The 22,624-nt window shown below is 34.0% G+C and overlaps 1 protein-coding gene across 1 annotated transcript in view; it reads right to left on the reverse strand.

Moving 5' to 3' along the window:
• LOC149798271 (cadherin-related tumor suppressor-like) overlaps nucleotides 1-22,624 on the reverse strand; it is a 204,720-nt gene that overhangs the window by 114,790 nt on the left and 67,306 nt on the right. Inside the window, exons 2-4 of the mRNA XM_089963405.1 lie at nucleotides 15,888-16,083; nucleotides 14,359-14,702; nucleotides 4,871-5,072 (exon numbers count right to left, since the gene is read on the reverse strand). Coding sequence (XP_089819531.1) covers nucleotides 4,871-5,072; nucleotides 14,359-14,702; nucleotides 15,888-16,083 — 742 coding nt within the window. The remainder of the gene's footprint in view (nucleotides 1-4,870; nucleotides 5,073-14,358; nucleotides 14,703-15,887; nucleotides 16,084-22,624) is intronic.

Consider the following 22,624-nt stretch of genomic DNA (forward strand, 5'->3'; position numbering starts at 1 on the left):
TGAAATATACCAAAATAATGCTGAGTAAGTGTGTGCCTGCATTAGTGCACATGTGTGTATGTGTGTGTGCATGCCTAAACATACTGGTACAAAACTCCTGCTACACTGTCTGGAGTGGATATTCAAGACTGTGTCAATCAGTACATTCAATATGGGAATTCATTTGGAACACTCTTAACTTTTGAACATGTAACAGAACATTTAGGATTTAATTCACAATATTGTAAATTCCTCTTAAATTTTCACTTTGCAACTTAGAAAGATAAATTATCTGTTATTTTGGTAAACTTGAAAGTTTCACTTCTTTGTGTTTCTTAGTTTATGACCATAGAGTTGTAACAGTGGAATAAAGAAAGTTCTCCGCCATTTAAAGTCTTTTTAAAATCTCTTTTGAGTTTCCTGTACAGATGGATTACAAGATTTCACCACTTACATAACTTTCAGAGACATGCACTCAACATTTGGCAACCATCAAGAACAATTGTATAAACACTTCCTAAAAGCCATATTTCCTGGCAAGCTCAGAGTCACTTGGCAGCTTATGATGATTTCTTCACAAAGAAAAACATCCAAGCACATAACCATGGTTTTTGATGAGAAATTAAATCCTTATGGATGCCATATGGACACTGCTTAAAAATTAGGTCATACTGAAAGAAATATAGACCCTGATCTGCCATTGCATAATAAGCCAGCAGATCTGGGTCCATGCACTTTGCAGTTAAATCCAGCTTAAAAGTGAGCATGTACAGAATGTGATTGTATAGCAATACTCCCTGTAAGAATTGTATACCTTACTGTATGAAGAACAAGACTCCCAATAACACCCAATCTTTCATCTGAAAAGACGATTTAAACCCAGAATCTTTAAACAGAAGTCCTGTCAAAATAATGCCAGTGAAGGCAATCAGTTGAAATTTGAAGATCAATTACTGATTTATCTAAACCAATCTACCAAAGATTTAAATTGGCCTGATATCTTTTCTGCATTTTCTTTCATGGACAATATCAATTCTGTAATGCCAAGTAATGATTAAGTTGCCTATATCCCATAATGTCAAACAGTTTATATCAACACACTTGTAGTCTGCTGAATTTTCATTTAAATCAGTTAATTCAAAATGAAGAGTTTTTGCAATCTGCTGAATTGTAATGGACATACTGTATACTTACTTTTTAATCAATATGAATGAAAGTTTCTTAATTGCTAAGTTTGTCTTGCTAAACTGGTTAACAATGATATATAATTTTTTGTGATTGACAGTACTGTCTCTCGATATTAATATTACTTGGGTAAAAGCTGCTAGTTTTTGTTAGATGACAGGTTCTTTTAAAAACAGACTTAACACATAAACAATCATAAATTATATTCATCAATAAATTCTCTTGTGCAAGAAATGAAAGTCTAGTGTACAACATGTATTCCCATTAAAATCATCAAAGGATAATATTTACAAGCTTTTCCCCCTAAAAAGAACAAACTTACCCTCAGTCGCAGGATAAATAATTATACTTATTGTCCCCATGAAGAAGAAAAAACTCACCCTCAAAGGATAAATATTTACATGCATTGTCCCCATGAGAAAAACCTCACCCTCATTTAAAAGGATAAATATTTACACCCATTGTTCCCATGAGAAAAACATCACCCTCAGTCAAAGAATATATACACCATTGTCCCCATGAATAACCCCACCCTCAGTCAGTCAAAGGATAAATATTTATACCCACTGTCCCCATGAAAAACCCCACCCTCAGTCAGTCAAAGGATAAATATTTAAACCCACTGTCCCCATGAAAAAACTCACTCTCATTTTGCACAACATTTTGGCACTTTTTCCTTCATGCAGCACAGGAAAGCAATTTGTTTTCTTACAGCTATGAATAATCTATCATCTGAAGTAGCTGTATGGCATGTATTGGTTTGAATGTCAATCCAGCAGAATTCTGGCTGTCTTTTTCCCCTTTTCAAAATATTTATGTGGTTGTGCTAAGAGTTTTTATAACTACAGACATAACATTAGGAACACAAGACTGATGAAAACAGTGAATGCCATTTACCTAATCTGGCAGGGGAGAAAATTATGCAGTCATTAACTGACAAATTCTCTTTAACAAAGGAGGGTGATTTAGGATGCACAAGTTTGCAGTGCATGTGCAATTAATTCTGCATTTGTTTCCAGTGTAAATGATAACTTACAAGGCTTGCAAAATTCTGATTACCCTCTATACTCACTCATGAGTCCAATTGCAAACGGCTTAGACCCAGATCTGCCTGCACATTATGTGGCATTTTAAAACCCCAAATAATGGGGCTATTCATCAAGGGAAAAAAACAAAAACATGATGCATTATGAACAAAAGAGTCATTGCATGAGAAAAAATGGCCTTGTAAAGGAAAAAAACACACATTGTGATGCAATCCAAACTGTCCTGGGTGAAACACTATACAAAGTGCAAAGCAGAAACTAAATAATACAAAAACATCTATTTCAAACTGACACTCTTAACAAGTTGTGTGTTCAAATTAACCTGACTCAACAGTAAATGGAAAGAAGAAACAAATATACTTCTGGTATATTCTGATTTATGGTATATTCTGGTATATTCTGATTTATGGTATATTCTGGTATATTCTGATTTCTGGTATATTCTGATTTATGGTATATTCTGGTATATTCTGATTTATGGTATACTCTGGTATATTCTGATTTCTGGTATATCCTGGTATATTCTAATTTCTGGTATATTCTGGTATATTCTGATTTATGGTATATTCTGATTTATGGTATATTCTGATTTATGGCTATGCATAACAATTCATAAATTTCTTTTTAAAAATATTACTTCACACAAAGTTCTTGATCATACAACAGAAGACTGGGGGTGGGGGTGAAGGGGTGTAATCAGCTCCTGACAGGTCATTAACTCCACTGCAATCCAAATTCCAAAAATAATGACAAAGACATTTTTATTATTTCCTTTTTGGGGTTCCAATCTGATTCTACCTTATTCAGATCATGGTTGTAAAGGTAAAGCCAAATTACTGGGGTTGATCTATTCCATCATTATTGCTGCTGACTGCATGAATTTTATGACCTCTTACTTCATTTTTTCAGGGCAATAAAACCAACATTTTCCATAGGACAACAACGTTAAGGCACATTAACATTTAATATGGCTCGGATTTATGACCCACACTGGACAATAAATTTACAAAAAGAGGAAAATTAAAGTGGCAAAACTATTGTGATGTATCAAACATCTAGTAACTACGGTTAAATCTTTTGTGAAGTGAATACTTTTATAAAAATTGTGCAGGTGTCTCTGCATATACCAGATTCACTTTTTATTTATCTTTAACGAATGACATGTCAGGAACAAAACAAAAAAACACCATGAAGCTCAATTTTCCAATGTTATGTGTGAAGAAAACCATCTAAATCATTTTAGTATGTTTGGTTTAGTGAATATTACAACACATTATATTTATATATTACATCCTTAGTCGTGCCAGACTCACGTAATCATACCATGATATTATACAAGATCAAAGCAACAAAACTGTAAGGTAAAAGCCCACGATGTTTTGGTCTGGTGTTTTATTACACTGCAACACAAAAGATTATTGAGTACAAAGGTAATTGGACCAAAATGCTTTGCAACAAGACCCATCATGGTAGTCAAGCCAGGTTAATACATTTGGTCTGATTCAAACCTTCACCCTCTTGGTGCACTGACATAGAAAGGTTATGAGTACGGATGATGCATAATTTACATCCAATTGCAGAGCAGACCTACATCTGCCGATGCAAAATGGTACAAAAAGCTCAGGGCCAACACTGTTTATTCACCTAAAAATTTCTAACGAATAATGTACACCCTGATTTGCTGATGCTTTACGACATAACAGATTTATGTCTGTCTTATGATTGTGTCAATGTTATATCCAAGTAAAAATGTTTGATACAACATGGTTTATGGCAACATCTTCTGTATCTCCTGGGAAACGTTTCCAAAATTTCCTTGACCAGAAAGATGATAAATACATTTTTACAACTGCAAAAATCAAAATGGCTTTAACAAGAACAACACTATTAAGGGTCCTCCTTGTACAAAAAATCCGCAGTCAGTTTTAATAGCATTGGGGTAAAGGCAGTGTCACTAGATGTTTTTAGAAATGCATGTTATCTTCATCAAGTGGAAACAAAATCCACGAAATAAAAAAGAAAGTATGTATGTTTACATAGTATTTTATTTCTCTAAATTGCAGTGTATATACTATTTTCATACTAAAACTCACTGTCTTTCAATTTACAAAGTAGATATTCTTTCTTCTCTTCATTACCCACATCTCTTTATGGTCACAATAAAGTCAAAATCCATGTTGTTTTTTACTGTATTGGTAATGTGGTAATTTCCTTCAGTAGGTAATGTATGGAAATTCCAGTGTAAGCTCAATCACCCCATGGTCTTTACTGGTCATTTTATTTTCAGGAGTGGGGAGTGGGGATGGTCTATAATTTTCTTTCGAGCAGATATATTTTATTTCTTTTTATCTTTGAATAATAAAATTGTTTCACATAATATGGTCTTATTTTGCAACATATGAGAGCAAGGGATTTTTTCCAGCTATTCAAGACCCAGAACACTTTTTAAAAATTCACATGTCACTGAAAATGAAAATTAAATTACTGGTCACTAATGTAACTGTGGTATACCATGGTACATATTATGAAAAAAAGGAAAACGTCTGAAGTTTATAATAAAAAAAAAAAGAAGATTTCACACACAAGACAAACAAGGAAGACTTTACAGGCAAGACAAAAGAAAGTATAACTACTACATTTTGGAATTAATTTTGACAAACCTGAGTCCACATCTGTTGCAAAGACCTGCAGAAGACTTGTGTCAACTCTAACATCCTCCCTGACTTCTTTACTGTAGGACTGAGGGTCAAACACTGGGGTGTTGTCATTGACATCCAGAACGTTCATGTACACTATCACTGTACTAGAAAGCGATGGGCCACCACCATCTACTGCACCAATCTTCAATGTGTATAGCTGATTCTGAAAATAGATCGTGAAATAATGAATCATGGGTTTCAATTAACAAAATGTTTCGATTGCAAACTATGGTATGAAACATAGTACAGTCCGACAAAATGAACTGATTGCAAACTTGCATAACAGAGTCCAACACAATGTGTTAATTGCAAACTACACTGATGCATAGTAAAGTCCAACAAAATGAACTGATTACAAACTGCACTACACTGAATCGTAGTCCAACAAAATGCACTGATGGCAAACTGCACTACAATGTATGGTAGTCCAACAAAATGCATTGATGGCAAACTGCACTACAATGTACGGTAGTCCAACAAAATGTGTTGATTGCAAACTACACAGATGCATAGTACAGTCCAGTCTGCTACAGCAGTCACTTTTACAAAGGAACCCATGGTAGCTTACTTGGTAAAGCATCCTACTTGTTACCAAAATATCCCAAGTTCAATACCCACCTTGGCATGTCCACCCAAGTCGGATGCCACAATGTGTCCTCAGGAAAGGCATATAACTCCCTTTTCATTGAAATGATATAGCCATTGTGTTTAAAAAAAACACATAAACAAAAAAGAAAAAGAAAAAGAAAAAGAAAAAAATACTTCTACGTATCAGTCAGGAGCTGCAGTGGCTCAGAGGTTAGCATGCTGGGCTTGCAACCAAAAGGGTGTGGGTTTGAACCCTACCATTACACCAGGCTGGGTCAGCTATCATGGTGTGTCCTTCAACAAGGGACTTTACTCCATTTACCTTGGCAGTTTAAAATGACCTAACTCTGATTCTGTATCATAAAACACCAAACCAAAAAACAACAGTCACGTGCATATAAGTATAATAAATGCAATTTTGGCACAAAAACACTCTTGTGTATACAATTTCACTTTGAATTATCAGGAAAGCAATATTTATGCCACGTTTGAGGCATACTCAAAAGAAAAAAAAATCTATTCACAATCTTGAAGTTCAACTGATCCTTTGCTGAAAAATCTGCATTAATTAAAATTCCAATAATTAGACAACTATTTTTGGGCGTGTTCGTATCTCATGTAATATAATTGTTACCATATATATTTATTCATCTACAAACTGATTACATAGGAAAAAATGATACTTCTCTCAAACTATGAACATGACCTGGCAATTAGATAGCAATGTGTATCAAATAATTCAACCTTTTCTTTATCGTGCACTTATTTTGCAATACATAATTATTTGTATTAGACAATGAACTATTGTGCACACTGTGCACACAGTATCGCTGAGATGTCCTTTTCACATGCCTCATATTGGGTGTTGGTATCCAATTGAACTGCATTTGGTGTAATCAAGTTATTTATCATTTGGAGCATTCCACATTAACTGACAGGACAAAGGACATCCAAATAAGCTGGCTGTCGTCTGCTAAAAGATTAAATTGTTTCATATATGTTTGAGAGCATGGGTTCAAGCAAAAAAATGATTCATCACAAAAAAGTGACAGATCATCCAAAGGATAATTAGCATCTTGTCAAATAATTTAAATTTCTTAATTGAAATCACAAGAAAGTCTTCTCAAATTAATGGTCTTTAAAAGACATTAGGAGCATTTTCTCTCTAATGTACATCATAAAATAATGATCTTTGTTGCAATGATAATTACAATCTTCCAAAACAAAAGGGGTTCCATTGGATGTTATCTGTAACTATTAAACATTGTTATTAATCTTAGGTATTTACTGGGAAATCCAAACTAATATATTTTTTATTTCAGTCCATAATTTGTCATAAATTTGTATTAGTTTCAACACGAAAGCACACAACAATGATAAATAAATCTATAATGAATCACTGACTGATCACACCTGTACATGCAGGATATGATTGTTGTATAAATAAGCTTTATGTCCTTTAACCAGGACACAATCTGGTCCTGCATTATATACATTAACATGGATACATCTAGACATTACATTATATACATTAACATGGATAATTCTAGACCCTATATTATATACATTAACATGGATACAACTAGACCCTACATTATATACATTAACATGGATACATCTAGACCCTATATTATATACCTTAACATGGATATATCTAGACCCTATATTATATACCTTAACATGAATATATATATATATAGACCCTATATTATATACCTTAACATGAACACATCTAGACCCTATATTATATACCTTAACATGAATACATATAGACCCTATATTATATACCTTAACATGAATATATCTAGACCCTATATTATATACCTTAACATGGATATATCTAGACCCTATATTATATACCTTAACATGAATATATCTAGACCCCATATTATATACCTTAACATGAATACATCTAGACCCTATATTATATACCTTAACATGGATATATCTAGACCCTATATTATATACCTTAACATGAATATATCTAGACCCCATATTATATACCTTAACATGAATACATCTAGACCCTATATTATATACCTTAACATGGATATATCTAGACCCTATATTTTATACTTTAAGATGAATATATATAGACCCTATATTTAATACCTTAACATGGATATATCTAGACCCTATATTATATACCTTAACATGAATATATCTAGACCCTATATTATATACCTTAACATGAATATATCTAGACCCCATATTATATACCTTAACATGGATATATATAGACCCCATATTATATACCTTTACATGAATATATCTAGACCCTATATTATATACCTTAACATGAATATATCTAGACCCTATATTATATACCTTAACATGAATATATCTAGACCCTATATTATATACCTTAACATGAATATATATATAGACCCTATATTATATACCTTAACATGAATACATCTAGACCCTATATTATATACCTTAACATGAATATATCTAGACCCTATATTATATACCTTAACATGAATATATCTAGACCCTATATTATATACCTTAACATGAATATATCTAGACCCTATATTATATACCTTAACATGGATATATCTAGACCCTATATTATATACCTTAACATGAATATATCTAGACCCCATATTATATACCTTAACATGAATACATCTAGACCCTATATTATATACCTTAACATGGATATATCTAGACCCTATATTATATACCTTAACATGGATATATATAGACCCCATATTATATACCTTAACATGAATATATCGAGACCCTATATTATATACCTTAACATGGATATATCTAGACCCTATATTTTATACTTTAAGATGAATATATATAGACCCTATATTTAATACCTTAACATGGATATATCTAGACCCTATATTATATACCTTAACATGAATATATCTAGACCCTATATTATATACCTTAACATGAATATATCTAGACCCCATATTATATACCTTAACATGGATATATATAGACCCCATATTATATACCTTAACATGAATATATATAGACCCTATATTATATACCTTAAGATGAATATATATAGACCCTATATTATATATATTAACATGGATATAACTAGACCCTATATTTTATACCTTAACATAAATAAATCAAGACCCTATATTATATACCTTAAGATGAATATATATATATAGACCCTATATTATATATATTAACATGGATATATCAAGACCCAATATTATATACCTTAACATGGATATATCTAGGGCATAATAAACGTTAACAAGGATACATTCTGGCCCTGTATTATACTTTAACTAAGATACATTCTGGCCATGTATTTATATACATTAACTATAATAATCCTGGTCATGTATTATATATTTAAAGCAGGATACATTCTAGCCCTGTATTCTTTAAACATTTAGAGAAAACCAAATAGAACATAAGTTCAAACAATTTCACAATGTTGGAAATTTTGCAATCAGGTCCTGATATTCTCAAACCATCCTGGGCTGAAAATGTAGAACATATCCAATGTTAAAGTTAACATCGTAACTCTTTCAGAATTTTCATAACATGGGTCTGACCACTCCAAAGCTAAATTTAAAATAAATAAATAAGTACAAAATTATCTTTCCCTCCTTGACAGCTAAATTTCAATGACACAGTTAAGCATCTGATTACCCCCCTCTTCTTCCCAACACAAATTTTAATGACAGCCAAGCATCTGATTATTTCCCCCTTCTTGACAGTAAAATTTCAATGACAGCCAATCATCTGATTATTTCCCCCTTCTTGACAGTAAAATTTCAATGACAGCCAAGCATCTGATTATTTCCCCCTTCTTGACAGTAAAATGTTAATGACAAAGCCACTCATCTGATTATTTCCCCCTTCTTGACAGTAAAATGTTAATGACAAAGCCACTCAGTAAAATTTCAATGACAGTCAATCATCTGATTATCTCCCCCTACCTGACAGCACAATTTCATTGACGTAGTCAAGCATCTGATTATCTGATTTTTGGGGTTTTCAACTTAAGCTTCTTTTTCCAGACTGTATGGGAAATAAACTGGGCAAGATGATTAACCCAATTAAGAAAGTTTGGAAAATACACAGGGCAAGGTGAGTAACCCAATATAAGAAAATCCTGCATGTTCTAAGATTTTCTGTATCACACAATGGATCAAGGATACTGCATAACCATGATCTCAAGATCCAGAATAAAAATGGATTTCAAAGACAAAGAAAATTTGAAGAAAACACTTCAGGCATTATATAATAATGGTACAAAATAAGACAAGAAAATACTTCATGCATTGAATAGTAATGATACAAAACCAGACAATCTCATCTGCTCTTGAATTCTATCTACTGTACTAAACCACCATCTTTCTGAATGGATGCTTAGTTTATTGTCACAAAGTTACATCAACCTGTCCAAGTAACACATAAACATGGCGACCTGTCTGACATACCCAGCTTATTTCAAATGAGCCGCACTATGGAATTATCAGTTTTGGATCTTACTCTCATGTGATTGCAGTCTTTGTCCATTTGCTACCAGTGTTTCATATAATAATTCCATTTCTTTATGAAGAAATTAATTTTGTGTGTTAGTTCATTAATCTAAAGGTAAATTATGCATTTCTCCAAGTTTTTTCTTTCTAAGATCATGTCTCTATTGTTACTGATGCAGTCTTGAAAATACATTACAGACCATCAGTAATTTGGAACTTAAGCTCAGAAGACAAATTGCTGTCCATACTCCCTTATAAGGGCCCAACTGCAAACTGCACAGACCCAGATCTGCCACTGCATAATGCACCAGTAGATCTGGGTTTGTGCATTTTGTTAGGAGTAATCAGTAGAACATGGACTCTGATTTGCAAGCGCATTATGATTCAGCAGATTATGGTCTTTGTTGTTTGCAGTTTGACCTGATGACTTGCATGCAAGTATATACAGTAACAAATGCTGAACATTGCAAATACCAAATTCCTTTTTTTTCACTGATATGAATCACCTAAAAAAAATCTACCAGATATACTTGCTTATATGTCGAGTAAAACTGCAAACAACAAAGATTCAGATCTGTCATAGCACAATGTGCCTACAAATCAGGGTCTATTCCTTTTGTTCTACTGATTATTCTTAACAAACTACACAATCCCAGAGCTGTCTGCACATTGAGATGGCAGATCTGAGTCTGCGCAGTTTGCAACTGGACTCATCGTCTTATAAGTTTGTATTGATGGTAATCACCTACTTTGTTGATTTTGATGACTGCCAGCCACATTATAGTTGTTAAGAGTCTGATTTATAATCTCCTAATTACCCAATCCCATATAATGGACATGCACCAAATAAAAATGTTGGAATTTTTGTCTTTATTAATTTTAAACATGACAAAACTGTATCCCTCAAAATGCTGGAGTCAAAGGACTAAAAACCAGCATGAAACCAACAATCCTGCTATCAAAATTTTTTAGCCACAAAAAAGTCAACTGAACACATGGATGCACCATGGTAGGTGGCATGGTTTGGTCTGATGACAGGATGCTAGCATGGGCTGGTCTGATGATAGGATGCTGGCATGGGTTGGTCTGATGACAGGATTCTGGCATAGGTTGATCTGAAGACAGGATGCTGGCATAGATTGATCTGATGACAGGATGCAGGCATGGGTTGACCTGATGATAGGATGCTGCCATGGGTTGGTCTGATGACAGGATGCTATCATGGGTTGGTCTGATGACAGGATGCATGCATGGGCTGGTCTGATGACAGGATGCTGGCATGGGTTGATCTGATGATAGGATGCTGGCATGGGTTAGTCTGATGACAGGATTCTGGCATAGGTTGATCTGAAGACAGGATGCTGGCATAGGCTGGTCTGATGACAGGATGCTGGCATGGGTTTATCTGATGATAGGATGCTGGCATGGGTTGGTCTGATGACAGGATGCAGACATGGGTTGGTCTGATGACAGGATGCTGACATGGGTTGATCTGATGACATGATGCTGGCAAAGGTTGATCTGATGACACGATGCTGGCATGGGTTGCTCTGATGATATGATCTGAACCTGCATCCTTTTTATCATGAATCTGTGATGTTATTCACTCAGCCACTGAAGCTCTTGTCAGTTTTTAACTCGAGCATGAGTCTGAACACACAAGCTTTGACAAAGACTTCAAACTCAAGATAATTTCAATCCTGAATCTTTAATACAGTGCCTATAAAGGATACTCTAAGGAACACAAGGTAATACAGTGCCCATAAAGGATACTCAAAGGAACACAAGGTCTTTTGTGGACAGGTGTCCTTTATATATAGTACATCTGTATATTTAAATTTTGGAAAAGAGCATCACGGGTGTCCTCTACAAGCAGGAATCCTAAATATGAATGTGTGATCACTAAAAACAGTGCAAGATACTCAAGGGATCACAAAAAATGTGTCTTCCATTGGCACTTGTTCCATGAAGAGAACTAAACATGATCATAAAAAAGGAGGAAGGACCATTCAGTGTTGTCCTTAATACAGGTGTCTGTTAAAGGTTTTTTACTTTATGTTGAGAAGTCTCTAAAATCATACCCTTGGTGGAATAGCTGCTTTAATTAACATGTTATTTTTAATGTGTAAATTTCTCCAAAATTCTGTATGGGCACCTACAACCAATATCCCATTCTGCTTATTCCTGTGGTCAGAATGGATGTGCTCTCATCTGAGACCATCATTATGATGGAGAGGGTTTTTGCTGGAGGTCATATGCTTGTCCAGACAGTATTTTCCATATTAGTGATAACCCCTTGTCATAATAATAGATCTGTTTTTTTCATAGCGTATATACTTGCATGAAAGTTGCATCCATCTGCAAACAACACAGAGCCTTATCTGCCATTGCACAATGCCCCCAGCAGATCAGGGTCTATGTTGTTTCTTCTACTGATTACCCCTAATAAACTGTTCAGCATCAGTTGTGTAAGTGCATCATGTGATAGCAGAACTGGGTCTGTGCATTTTGCAGGCAGATTTGACTTTTAAATGAATGTATTTGGTAAATAATGATGTCTCCATTTCCATCAAGCTTACAGTAACCAAAGGAAAAACACCTTGAGTTGATAATGCCACCAAAACCAATGATTAATCTCATTTGTCTCAGGGAATCACATGCACACAGTTTCTCAATGGAAATAAGCACCTTGGCTGAAGTTTTTATGACAACTGATACCAGGCTAAATCCAAGTAATGTAAATGGGACAGTGACTGCAGAACAAGGTTACCTGAAAGAGGTTGCTTTGTAAAAACCAGAAGGTGGTCACAGGAGAATGTGCATGATCTGGGACAGCTCACTCTGTGTAAGTGACATGGAGAGCAGAGCCAGAGACTGGACTAATTCAATATCAAATTCACTGGGGTTTTCTCACTCAATGAATTCAATAATTCTATAGCAACAGAAAACTGTCAACAACTGCATTATAATATGGAATGCCCCCCATATATTATTAGTAATGCCCCCATATATTATTAGTGCTTTCCTCTTTGTATACTATGGTAGCAATGGCAATGACCAGATCATACAAGTGTAAAGAAAATAAATCCACATTAATAAAACATTTAAAAAGACCTCCTGTGAAATAAATGTACTTTTCCAATTTTGTATTTTAAAAAAATTTAGTTCCTTTATGGTTCATGATTTTTAATCCACATAAATAGTAATACCTGGGACTTAACTGAACAAAGAAACAATGTATTTTTGGTCCCATGTGAGATTTGTTACACATCTGGCATTTTTAAAGAGAGTATTGTTATATATGAATCAAATCAACATACTTTAAATGAAATTTCTGATTAATGCATGGAAACAAAGCCATTCAAATGATGTCTCTTTAATGTATTCTGTATATGTATATAACACTAGACCTTGTATTGAACAATGTACAAAAACTGAATAATTTTGTATGTAGACAAATGAAATTTTGTACAGGATTTTTCTTCTTTTCTTCTTTCAGTCTGAGTGACATTGGCCTCTGATCTTTTGAAACTAAAATCCAACAGGGTTCTTCCTTAACCTAAATGCAAGCCATCCACAAAGTTTGGGCCAGCTCCATGAAGTATATCTGACCAAACTGTACAGAAACCAATGTCCTTCTTTCAGTCAGTGGCCTTGACCTTTCAACCCACAAACACCCAATAGCTATCTTCCTTATTTCAGGAGCAACCATCCCCAAATCTTGGCTGAGGTATGTCATCTAGAACTAATGTTATTGTGCAGAAAAAATGTCTATTCTTTCAGTTATGTTAACCTTGGCATTTGACCCTTTAAAAATTTTGACTCCAAAATCAACAGGGTTCTTTCTATGTTACACCAAGTGCAAGTCATACACAAAGGTTTGGAAAAATGGATGGTGGACAACTGAAATTATTAAGTGGAAAATATTTTTCTTTAATCAGTGACATTGACATTTGACCTATTGAGCTGAAGCTTCATAGAGTTCCTTTTTACCACAAGTGCAAGCCATTCACAAAGTTTGGCAACTGTAAATATTCTGAACTTGAGTAATCATGCAGGAAACATTTTTCTTCTTTCAGTCTGTGACTTTGACCTTATAATCCTAAATCAAACCCTTAAGTGCAAGCATTGTAAACAATGATGGTGAATTTAAGTTACTGTCCAGAAACAATTTCCTCCTTTCAAGCTCAAAATTGATATGGTTCCCCTTTACATTAAATACAAGCTATACAAAAAGCTTGGTAACTCTCAACTGTTAACAACTAAACTCATTGTGGCGAAATAAATATGGCAACAGACACAAAAACATCATTAAAACACAATCTGCTCCATCTCATGGCAGGCAATTAAAAAAGGGAAATAACATATAAAAGATATCAGGCTTACCTCTTCAAAGTCAAGAACACGCTGAGTGATAAAAAGTCCTCTCTCTGCATCAAGAAAAAACGTGTCATTTCCCCATTCTGATGCGAAGTAATATCTGATGCGTTTGTTGATCCCCTCATCAAGGTCCATTGCCCTAACCCCCTCTATTGTGGTCCCAATGGGAGTGTCCTCTGGGATATCAATTGAGTACATGTTTTGTGTAAACTGTGGTGCATTATCATTCACATCATTGAGATAAACAACGATGGTGGTATAAGAGACGAGGCTTCCATCATTGGCTTGTACGCGCAAGGTGTACTGCGATACAAATTCACGATCCAGTTTTCTGGTTGTGACTAAAGTACCTGAAATAATACATGACATCATTCAAACTTTAATTTTAAAAAAAACAATGCTATACAGTTTAGATGTAGGTAAAAACTTCCTCACTATAGCACCCTTCATTATAAGAAATGTTGGTATATGTATAAACATATACATATTATGTAATGCTAAAATTATTGTGTATTGTGATGTACTTAATTATAAGGCAAGTTTTACAATAAGGCTGTATTATTATATGCCTTTGAAAGGCAGCATTATAATACAGAACTGCTATATAAACTTTCGAAACACCAATACATATCACTAAAATATATAATTTGAGAAACTGACATCAAAGAGCCATGATCCATCTGATTAAAATCAGATCTCTCATGTCCTAGGTAAAGATCTGATCATAACCGCTTAGGGGTCATGTTCTGGTGACCTTTGAATTAGCCAATGGAAATGCAGCTTTCAAAAATCTGAAAGTGAATCAAATCGTTCAGTACATATTCATGCTTTTCATCCACACTGCTCAGTTTCCAAACTCGAAGATACAAGACTTCATCTGATTGGCTGAAAAAATTAGTGATTGTGGTAATAACTTAGGTTGCCAGAACATGACCCCTATGATGTCGCTGTCAGATCTTCGTGTATAACAGTGGAGATATGATTTTAATCAGATTGAAGCCATTATATATTTAGGTCAGTACAGGCTCATTGCTTTTTTCTACTAATCCCTTTCTTCAAAATAAAAAAGGTGGAGGTTACATTTTTTATTTTCCTTGGTCTTCATCTATGAATAATCTTCATCAAAATCTCCCCAAACAACTATCCACATCATCACCAAAATTACCACCACTATCATCATTGTTGTCATCAGTCATGAACAACAACACAACCATCACCTTAAGTAATGCAGTTGTCACCATCACATCAATTCAAGAACTTATTATATTCAGGAAAAATTCTCAATTGCATTTGGAGAAAAAAAAAAATAGGCAAAATTTTCTAAATACCAACAGGACCTCATGAAATAGAAGATAAGACTTGAAAATGTGATATACAGATTTCGAACATTTGGTTCATTTTTGGTTCAATTGTTTAAACTAGAGTGAATTGCACAAAAGAACAGACTCTGCATCAATAAACACCATCTCCATTATAATGAAAAATAAATCTCTTTTCTTTTTGGGAGATATGCTCTTGCTGAGTAGGTTCCTTACCATTTTGAAAAATTTTAAAGGAACCATCATTGCCATCTGTAATAGTCATAAAAAGTCCCCCAATCGTATCTGGGTCATCCACTGTCAATGTCAAAATGGCGTAACCAGCAATAACATCCTCTCTGACAGCAACCTTGTAATATCCACTGGAAAACTTTGGTGGGGTGTCATTCAGGTCATTGACTGTAACCTCAGCCTGCAGAAAAAGAGCAGCAATTATTCTTACTATTTTCCTTTAAAATCTTCTTTTTATCAATCACCACTGACACAGAAAATTCCTTAAAGATTTCATGCCAAATGTTCATACGATATCTTTGTTAAATATCAAAGCGTTAACACATCTAGATGCACACATGAACAATACAAACTTATTTTTATGCAGGTTAAAAAATTATAGAATGTATAATAAATATACCTGTGCATTGATGTTTTGAAAGCAACCACACATGAGGACATATACATGAAAGTAAATTTCAAACACGCACTACTTCGCAATAAAACACAACAGCTGAATATAAAATACATTTTTGTTCAAACTTCCAGCAACTTGCATAAGGTTCATATAATTAGTTACTCTTTGTAACAAATGTGACTGGTTACATAAAGTTCTTGCTATTATTTGAAGAATAAACATGCAATATTTACAAAGCATTTATCTTTAATTCCAGCCTCGATCACAATCACAATGACTGATTAAAGCCACTATATCTATTTGCAACAAAGTAAATACCTCTTAAATGAAGTGTACAATGTTCTGCTTCAAGTAACAAAATCACTTCTTTATGATATTAAATTCAACTAGTTCACATAAATGTGGATTTCATCTGTTTATATAAACTGATTTGGTCGCTTTTCATTTATAAGACAATTTCTGAACATAATTTTCCACATCCTGTAAACCAGTACACTGAAAATGCAAACTCTTTGAAGGGTAAAAAGTTTCAAGGGTTAAAACAATGCTGGAGTAGGGGTTTTGTTTTGGATTTGTTTGTTTCAGTTTTTTATGGCACACCGACATAACTAGGTTATTCAGTGCTGGGGCAACTGGAATGAAGTTCATTGATCAACGATACACCAACTGTAGTCGATCTGGGATGATGGATGCCTGCACCCTTTCAGTCACAAGCTCTGCACACTAACCAGTCACCATCAATAATGATTTCAGGATTATAGCATATTACATGCAGATGGGTGCATCAGGCCTTTACAATAACATGTGATATGCAGATCGGTGCATCAGGCCTTCACAATAGAAGGTAAAGTGAAAACTATTTTATTTTTGAATTATTCATTTTCACTATATTTAATAAATTTCACCCAATAACAGCAAATATATATAATACTATGACTCCTACCTTGACACAAACCTTTTGTTTCCACCATAAAAACATCGTATAAATAATAAAATTTTTAACAAAAGCATTAATGAGCCTAAGTTATGTTTTATGAACAAAGTAGGATTTCCAAGACAACAAAGGCAAATTTCCACTAATGGAAACAAACCTAGTCAATCAATTACTGAACCTATACTCGCTTATAAATTTAGTCCATCTGCAAACTGCATATTCTGATATGTTCTAAATGTAACATGCTTTCTGATTGGTCAAAGAACATCTGCAAATATAACATTTTCTGATTGGTCAAACAATACATGTATATGCAACAGTAACACTCTTTCCAAATGGACAAATTCTGTTAAATTTTGACACCTGTTACATGAGTTTTTTGTTGTCAGGTTGTGCCACTGAGAATTGCATTTCAGTTATTTTCAAACAAAATTTACATAAATGTATTAAAATGGTGCAGGCAGTTTCGTGTTTCAGGATGTGCTCATCACAAATGATGGTTTTTACATGTAGCCAATAAAACTCAATTTGTGACAGTAACGAAACAAACTACGTTCTCAAATATAAGACTTTACAAACAACACAGACCCTGATCTGCCAGCACATTATGCAACAGAAGATAAAGGTCTATATCGTTTGCAAATGGACCTGAGAAAATATGATAATTCACGTTTTACTTCAGCTACTGGTTTTAACAACGATGCCCATACTATTCCTTAACTTGATCCTGGTCCTAATGAATTATAAACGACCAAACAAGATGACATAGTAAAAAAAAAAATATAAATTAACCAAATCGGACCACAGCACGGTTATTAAAGATGTATGCCATTCAACCATGTCATATTATTTATAAATATGGGCCATTTACTTATAGAAACTGATATAGTCACACAAGCCTTAACAAAACTAATGCTTGTAAATATAATTCTGAACTACTAATGGGCTTCTCAAATTTAGTTTATTTCCATGCGAAAGTCCCACTCAGCCCTACAGAATGCATCTTAAAAATATTACAATCAACAGGTCATGATTATTAGCAAGATATGTACATATATAACAAATGAATGACAAACTGTTTGCAAAATCAAATTCTAGAGCTATTACAACGACACACCATCTACGCTTTTCACTGCATTTTCGGGCTGGCGCTCCCACCCACCCTTTCACCCAATAATGACCCACCAACCCCAATCACTGAACCAATTATCATAATGCAAATTCTGTCACACTCGTCTGATCACAACCTTCTTAGAAGGTAAGCACAAGGGCAACATTTATACTCGCATAGATTTACGATATTTGTATCGTCATCGGAGAAAAATATTATATGCCACCGCATGTACTCTCCTGTACATTGATCAAAGTTGTCTCAATAACTTTTAACTGTTTTGGACTTCTTCAAAGTTTTAGAAACAAACAAAGATTGTTCTTGTTGCAATTTTGTTCAGTAACCAATAATAGGATCTGTGTGTTACAAGCAATTAAACTTTATTACAATGTATACTTTTTGCTGTATTCTAAGTAATATGTTCCGCATTTTTCCAGCCTGGGTCAGCTACCATGGTGTGTCCTTGGGCAAGGCACTTTATATTCCAACTTCCTGGGCACTAAATAACCTACTTGTGTTGCTGTGCCATAAGGAACCAACCCAAAGAAACAAAAGATATTTTGTACATGTTGTGGTGAACCCAAAAGTCTCTCAGATAACCAAATGTGTGGGTTACTACTGTCACACCTTGTCCACAGATATGAAGTGACCTGTTTTTATTTTTCACCTGTTACTCACCTGGAAACTATCCACTGCAATAGGTGACCAGCAATAACACTGATCTTATTAAGAAACCAAATCAATTTTTCAATACATTCTTCAGGGTCACAGCATGGTGTACATGAGTATTGATTTATTTACAAGAGTCAAAGCTAGAACACATCTCAAATGGGACACAATCAATACTAAACATTTATTTAAAATCCTACTGGGCAATATTTCATGCAAAGCAAACCTGGAATATTATCATTATCAAATATTATCACTATTGACGTGTAAATATTGTAAAACAGGAAATAGCTTCATTCTGAGTTCTATCACAGAAGAAATGCCATGCTTTAAATAAACTGGTTTTAATCTTTCACATCTGTACTATCCCCATTAGAAGATATTTCATCACTTTAAATGCCATATACTTAAGTCACCGTGAAGATCACACAAATTTTACAAGGTCTAATTTTTACAATGAGGAACATGAATGAGTTGAGCTAACAAAGACTCTCTCTCTTTCACTCTCTCTCTCTCTCTCTCTTAATCCAAAATAGATGACTTATAAATTAAACCCAAGAAAAGTTGTACTACATGCAAACTTGCCATTTTTTCTTCCTCAAATTGTTAAAGTGATTATTAAAATCATAAAAGAATTTTACTTTTTTGCAAACAAAATTTTACAAAAATCTCTTTCCCCACCCCAACCCAGGAGTTCAAGCTCTATGACAAACCAAGACAAGAAGTGGCATCATATAATTCATAATGAAATAGTTATTTTTTATTGAGTTCCACTGTAGCACAAATTCTACACAAACCAACTACCTTAGGAAAACTGAAGAACCTGTCGTAATTTCAGTAGCTTATTAAGCATTTTTTTATACAGGAGAAATGTCCACAACTGACAAAATTTTGCTATTCTTTGAACATCCTTCATACAGTTTACTTAACTCTACTATTCTGGCAAAGAAAATGTCTTTTTATATCCAAACTGTCAATTCCTCAAACTATTCTATGTGTCAAGAAACTCCAGATGTACTCCTTCATTTTCATTTTGAGAACAACCCTGCCTACTGTACTGTCACTTACAATACATCCCAAAATTAATCTGGACTAACTCCTTTCTCCTTTAATTTGCAAACTTACTTAAAACTATCTACTGAATGTCAAGTTACCCTAAACCTGGTATACCAAATAGACAGTCTTTGCAGAGAATCATCCAGACATGAAACTAAATTTGATTTTTTTTTCAAGTTATATTAAAAATAGCACATTTTAAATCTTCACAATGGGTAAACCTCTATATTTTAATATAGGTTTGTGCCCTATTGAATGAAATAGTATAAAACCATTCTAATACCAGCTATACTTGCTTTTAAGACAAGTCCAACTGCAACTGCCACAGACCCATATCTGATCTGGCATAATGCGCTGACAGATCTGGGTCTGTGCAGTTTGTAAAGGAATGATCAAAACAGACCCTGATCAGCTGGCACATTATGCTACTGCTGATCAGGATCTTTGTTGCTTGCAGTTTGAGTCGACTAATAAGAGAGGATATAAGGTACTAACAAAATGTTGAGTGTAAACAGTGTCACTGGCATTACATGAATGAAAGGAAATATAATTTTAAAAAATGGTGCATAAAACTTGCAGCAGATAATTAAATTTGACAAGTACAGATTTGGCAAGCAGTAAATCTGTGTGCAGTAGCAAAAGCTCATAACTAAGTTTGTGCACATTATCTTCAGATGTCCGATTCAAATGGCTCTCAGATTGGAAATGGCCCTTTCTTTGTGCTTAACACAATCTGGATTGCACAGAAAAAATGCCTTGGTGTTACTTAAATTGAAGACCGGTTTTTCATCCATCCTGCACAGTACAAAGCTCATTTAAACAGAAGCCAATCCAGGAATACAGAATTTATTTCCAGGGAATTTGATTTTCAAAATGAGGCGATTCATTTTGCTAAAACTGCTAAAACTGACACTTTCTGTTTTTAACCAAAAATTAAAATATTTCAATTGGAAAATGAAAGTTCAACTATCCCCAACCCTATCATTACCTGGTTTAAAAGAAATTTAGCTGATTTATCTATACTGGCTTCTCCAAACCAAGCATAAAATGTGAATTGTGAATGTGTTCTAAGCAGGATCTTTTGTGCATCCCGAAAGACTGATAATTCTGTCTCCAATTTCTCCCCTTACATAGAAAACATACAAATATGTCCCGCTTAATTCCTCCTTATCTGACTACCTCATATTTCACAACTTCATTTTAACAAAGATCGTTCTGCATTTATACACTGTAAAATGAACTTGAAAACCCTTTAATATTTTATATAGCTCCCATTCAATTCTTGTACAGGTATTACTGATGGATTTTATTTTTAATGCCAAATACGATGTACTTTTTATAGTGCTCAATCATCAAAAGGTCGTACAATTTTACTCCAGAAAGATTACGGTCCAGTTCTCTGCTTACTTTGCTCTCAATCTAGATGCAGTAAGTATGCAGTGATCAAACACTACACAATTTTTACATTGAGAAAAAGAGAAGATCATGCTTACACATTTCCATGTCCTACTTACCAGGATGTAAATTAGTCACACACTGTCAATTATGTTTGACTACTGCTAGAAACTCCACAGCAGGTGTCAATTACATTGCTAATTTCAGACCTGTCCATCAAAACTCTTGAAATACTCTTCAGTCTGGAAATGAGCATGCCACTTAAGAAAAAAAGACTGAATTCTACCACTCCTAATTCACTGTGATAGATTTTGATTATCACGAAAACTTCAGGACAGTCAATATGGGGCCATAACTTCTGTAAATGATGACTACGAAGGCAGGAAATCAAATTCTTTTGAGGTATTGTAAATATAAAGTGCAATAAAAAAAATCTGATAAAAATGGTATGTTATTTCCAAATGGTATGTCATGTCCAACAATAAGGAGCATACAGACACTGTGCCAATAATCACAGATATTATAGCCATTTTAGAGGACAAAGAAGTCCAAAATTAAAAATAATCAGGGATATATGAATATGCATGAAGTAACTCATATGGTAATGGTTATAATGTGATTTCTTCACAGCGAATGAGTTGAAATTTTTGTCAATGGAAGTATGTCATGCAAGAAGCATGAGCAAAAGAGCTAAAGATCTCCGATCAATCTGACTTACTTTGAAGGTTACTTTTCAGCAAAGTATTACTGTGAAACTAGGTTTTTTCAAAAATGTTAAATTGGAATACACCAATATTTTTTAAACACAAAAATGGACAATAACTGAACAAAATCACAATTTATGACATGCAATGTAGTAAAGTTTCCATTACAATGTAGTAAAGTTTCCATTACCATGTAGTAAAGTTTCCCGTGCAAAGTAGTAAAGTTTCCATTTCAAAGTATAGTACAGTTTCCCTCATGCATTATAGTAGTTTCCACCGCAATGAAGAAAAGTTCCCATTGCAATGAAGTATAGTTCCCATTGCAATGTAGTAAAGTTTCCATTACCATGTTTCCTTTGCAAAGTAGTAAAGCTTCCCTTGCAAAGTAATACAGTTTCCATTTCAAAGTAGTGCAGTTTCTCTTGAAATGTAGCAGTTTTCATTGCAATTTAGTAA

This window comes from Sinohyriopsis cumingii, chromosome 6, assembly GCF_028554795.1.
Source record: "Sinohyriopsis cumingii isolate HCF-2022 chromosome 6, ASM2855479v2, whole genome shotgun sequence".
Classification (NCBI taxonomy): domain Eukaryota; kingdom Metazoa; phylum Mollusca; class Bivalvia; order Unionida; family Unionidae; genus Sinohyriopsis; species Sinohyriopsis cumingii.